This window comes from Lolium rigidum, chromosome 6 (assembly GCF_022539505.1).
Source record: "Lolium rigidum isolate FL_2022 chromosome 6, APGP_CSIRO_Lrig_0.1, whole genome shotgun sequence".
In the NCBI taxonomy this organism is placed as follows: domain Eukaryota; kingdom Viridiplantae; phylum Streptophyta; class Magnoliopsida; order Poales; family Poaceae; genus Lolium; species Lolium rigidum.
In genome coordinates, this window is record NC_061513.1 from 134,751,862 (window position 1) to 134,755,986 (window position 4,125).

Genomic DNA, 4,125 nt, shown 5'->3' on the forward strand with positions numbered 1-4,125 from the left:
GAGAGGGGGGAGATTGAATCATAGCAAGCACCCCTGTAACCCTAGTTCCACATATTGTAATATCAGCGATTCACCCTTGATAATAATATTCGTCGGCTACCTAAGTTTGGCTGACCAGTATGTTGATTCGCCAACGTCCTCCTTCCTAAAACCTAAGTCCATCATAATGGGCATTGACGAAGTTACCCTTTGTCATTGGTTCAGGAGTGTGTTTGACTAGTGTGTTATGTCGCTTAAACTTAACACTACAATTTACGGTCTTCCAAATTTTCCTTGCCGTTTACTCCACTATAAAACATAAACGGTTTTGCTAAGTCTCGGTCAATTGAGAATTTCTTATGTCCCAGCCACCCACAAAAATGCACTTAAGTTACACTTTTCTGTCAAGAAAGTGTAATTGCACTTTTCTACTAGAAAAGTGCAACTGATTCGAGTTGCACTTTTTTTTTAAGTGCAGTTGCACTTTTCTAAGACGGCTGAGACTTAAGAAAAATCTGAGTCGATTGAGACACAGGCACACCCAAACATAAAACTACAAGCACTGCTCACGCACAAGTTAGGCAGGTTCTTTACCCAAACTTGGCAGCTTTCTGATTCAGAAAAATACAGCCAAAGAGGCACACATACAGACAATCAGAGAAAGCAGAGTACACAGACAGAGAACGGAGTTTTGTGCTGTGACGGTGAAAAACATGCCAATTTATACACTGCAAAAATCACTGACATTACAAAGGACCATCGCAAGAGCAGCAACTTAATGTGAAGGAAGTACATCGTTTCTAAACATGATCTAATACTCGTCATAGAAACAAAATGACAGCCATCCTGAAGTTCTCATAACTTGCTAGTTCCCAATCTACACTCTACATACTGCCTTTATTGTACATGTCGATCATCCCCCTCCAAACGCATTTGGAAACAGATAGATATGAACAAATTGAAGAAATGGAGGTCCAGGCGAGACCAGTGCTGACGAGACGACTACTTCTGTATACCAGTATATATTCACATTGCTCGCTAACTCTACCGTTCGGTTCTCTTTATATACTTCCTCCGTTCCTTTCTATAGTGCCTATAGATTTTTGGCATTTGTTTCAGAATATAAGGTTGTAGCTTAGCTTTTTTTCAATTACCCTCTCCCCGTTTAGCTCCCAAATCATCCAGGTCCCAAATTTGTTATGGTAAGTTATTAAGATGTAGATTTCCCAAATTTTACGTTGATCTCAAATCGTTCAGCTAGGGGTCTTGTGTAAAAAATACTCTTGCGCTAATTTCCGTGCCAAAAAACTATAGGCACTATAGAATGGAACAGAGGGAGTATTTAAAATTAAAATTACTTAGTATATCTTATTTACGCAGTTCGTGTTTTTTTGTACATTTCGTTGTTTATGTGGTTGGCTTGAGACTGTAAGTTAACAACGGCTCGAACAGAGCAGGCGGTGTAACAGGGCTGGCCGGGCACTGCCCCGTTAAGGGCGGCGGAGGAGGCGCTCTGCGGCCGTGAGCGAGTGGCGGAAGTGGCAGCGGTGGCCGTAGGGGCAGACCTGGCCGTTGAGTACCATGCGGCAGACCTCGGTCTTGTAGCGCGGGTGGCGGATGACGGGGCGGAGCTCGGCGACGCCGTGCGCGAACTGGCACTGGTCGCCGTAGGGGCACGCCCCCGTCTCCTCCCACTTGTTGCACAGCTCCGTCTTGAACATGCCCTGGTTGCACACGTCCAGCTCCGCCGCCGCGCCGCCGCTCGCGTCCGAGCGCTGATCCTTCTGCGGCTGCTTCTTCTCCTCGCCCCACTTCATGCCGCCGTCCGCGCCCCACTTCTGCTGCTGTTACATGCGTCGTATCAAGCGCGGCAATGTCAAATGCCAGTTCGATATGTGCAATCCGTGAGACGGACGGGAAGTGGAGAAATGAGACTCACCGAGCTGGGGTTGGTCGGGTTGGACGCGCGAGGCTTGCGGCTGTATACGGCCGGCGTGGCGGCAACCGGGGCAGGCTGGTTCATCTTGAGGTAGTCGCTGGAACGGACGGAGATGCTCTTGGGCAGCACGTCGATCTTCTCTGGCAGCGCGTGCACCTTCTGGTCGCCGAGGCCGCGGAGCCGGCGGATCTCGTCGGCGATGGCAACGGCGGCGGTCTGCTTGCCGCCGAGCATCGCGACGCGGCGCGCGAGGTCGCCGTTGGCCACGCGGAGCTCGGCGTTCTCGCGGCGGAGGACCGCCGCCTCGTCGACCGCCTCGGCGAGGCGGGAGAGGCAGAGCTCGTAGCGGTCGACCACCTCCTGGTACTGCAGCGCGACCCGCGCGAGGTGGAGCCGGTGGCCCGTGGCGTCGGCGGCCGCCGAGCCGCCACAGTAGTCGGCGTCGTCCACGAGGGAGGCGGAGGAGGACGGCGAGAGCGAGACGGAGGTGGCGAGCGGCGACGGCGAGGAGAAGCCCAGGCTCGGGCTGAAGGGGGAGGAGCAGCGGTACAGGCCGTCGTCGCCGCCGCTGGGCAGGTAGCGCGGCGAGGAGGAGAGCCGCTGGTCACCGAAAGCGTAGGATTTCAGCTCGAAGGCCGAGCGGAAGCGGTCGGCGTTTGCCGGAGAGACGAGCGATTCCTGCATGGCTGATGGGCTCATGACTGATTTCCTCGGCGAACTATCCGATCTGTAGGAAGAAACGGAACGAAATGTCACAACAAACTGATAAGAACATCCCTTGGTAAATCCACAACAAACTGACACGAAGGATTGTACCTGTTGGCGCTGGATTAGGTGCAGAGCGAGGTTCGTCGGAGAGAGGACGGCAATGAAGGAGGTCACAGGTGCAGGCAGCGCGTGGTGTGGTTTATATAGCGGGGAGCATGCCAGGAGCAGAGGAGACCGTGGAGCCCGCACGTCTGCGAGAGCGAGATGGCACAGGTGGTAAGCGGATCCCGTACCGGACCACGGTCGGGCTTGTTCTTATTTGCTGCAGTCCAGTCGGTAGCTGTGCACCTTGGTTCCGGCCTACTCATTCCATTGTTTCACCGAGGTATTACAGTCACAGGAGAAACATTTTTCTTCGTCCACAGTTTCCTTTTGTATTATTGCAGTCCAACGTGGCATGGTTTTTCCGAAAACATGATGAAACTCGATGGCACGAATCGAAGATCAAAAATCAATGGCATAAAAATATCGCCCCTCTCTCGCAGTCACATTGCACATGTAAATTTTGTTTGACTTGGTGCAGAGGATCATCGATCGGCCAAGGTTGTGGATTTCTACACATATGGTCTTCACTGGATCAAATGGGTCTGCTACTCGTAGCCTCCCCTTTTTGTCGGCACCATTGGGCACGCAGTTGCCACGTTTACGATGGTGTTGGCACAAGCAGGGAATATCAAAATGGTAATGATTGTTAAGCTTGAAGATCTCGATGGCTCATGCCGAGTTCGAGATGACTTTGTATTGTCACCGTTGAGGTTTTTGATGTTGTTGAATATGCTTCACAGGCCGCTCTACGGTGGGACGACTATGAGCCTGGTCCTTGGCAATTTGCAGCAGCCTCCTCGGCAAGTGGGGGCGGCAGCACTGTGTGTCTTCATCTTTGGTGGTTCTATTCGAGTAACAAGTCTCGATTTCCAGGGTGAAAGTCCATGGTCCAACCTTCATTGGTTGTACCTAGCAACGATTGATTTTGTCGCTTCCTTGTTGAAGGCGTAGTTTGGATAACTTAGAGCCTCGCTGGGTGAAAATCCATTGTTCAACCTTCACTGGTTGTACCTAGCAATGACTGATTTTGCCGCTTCCTTGTTGAAGGCATAATTTGGAGAACTTAGAGCCTCGCCGGGTGAAAATCCAATGTCCAACCTTCATTGGTTGTACCTGGCAATGACTGATTTTGCCACGTCCTTGTTGAAGGCATAGTTTGGAGAACTTAGAGGCCTGCCGGGTGTAAATCCATGGTCCAGCATTCATTGGTTGTATCTGGCAATGACTGATTTTGCTACTTCCTTGTTGAAGGCATAGTTTGGACAACTTAGAGCCTCGCCGGGGTAAAAATCCATGGTCCATTTGGATCGTGCGATGACACGGTACTCGTGCATAGTTTCCTTGCTAGAGGCATCGCTTTTGGATAGCTTATTATACAGTTCGGGTATTGTCAT

The 4,125-nt window shown here is 51.1% G+C and overlaps 1 protein-coding gene across 2 annotated transcripts; it reads right to left on the bottom strand.

Moving 5' to 3' along the window:
* Window positions 1-1,469: 1,469 nt before the first annotated feature.
* On the bottom strand, window positions 1,470-2,602 carry LOC124659475 (zinc finger CCCH domain-containing protein 9-like). 2 transcript variants are annotated; one of them, XM_047197341.1, is made up of 2 exons: window positions 1,919-2,602; window positions 1,470-1,820 (listed from the first exon to the last, which is right to left on the bottom strand). In XM_047197341.1, the coding sequence occupies exons 1-2, from the start codon at window positions 2,600-2,602 to the stop codon at window positions 1,470-1,472; spliced, it is 1,035 nt and encodes a 344-aa protein (XP_047053297.1). The 2 variants fall into 2 exon arrangements, with proteins under 2 accessions (XP_047053297.1, XP_047053296.1); XM_047197340.1 differs by having other exon boundaries at window positions 1,470-1,823.
* Window positions 2,603-4,125: the final 1,523 nt, after the last annotated feature.

Excerpts from the sequence above, each read along its gene's own strand:
- LOC124659475 (XM_047197340.1), bottom strand. The coding sequence starts at position 2,602 with ATGCAGGAATCGCTCGTCTCTCCGGCAAACGCCGACCGCTTCCGCTCG. Across the intron at positions 1,824-1,918 it reads ACCCGACCAACCCCAGCTCG|CAGCAGAAGTGGGGCGCGGA; the intron begins GTGAGTCTCATT and ends CGCATGTAACAG.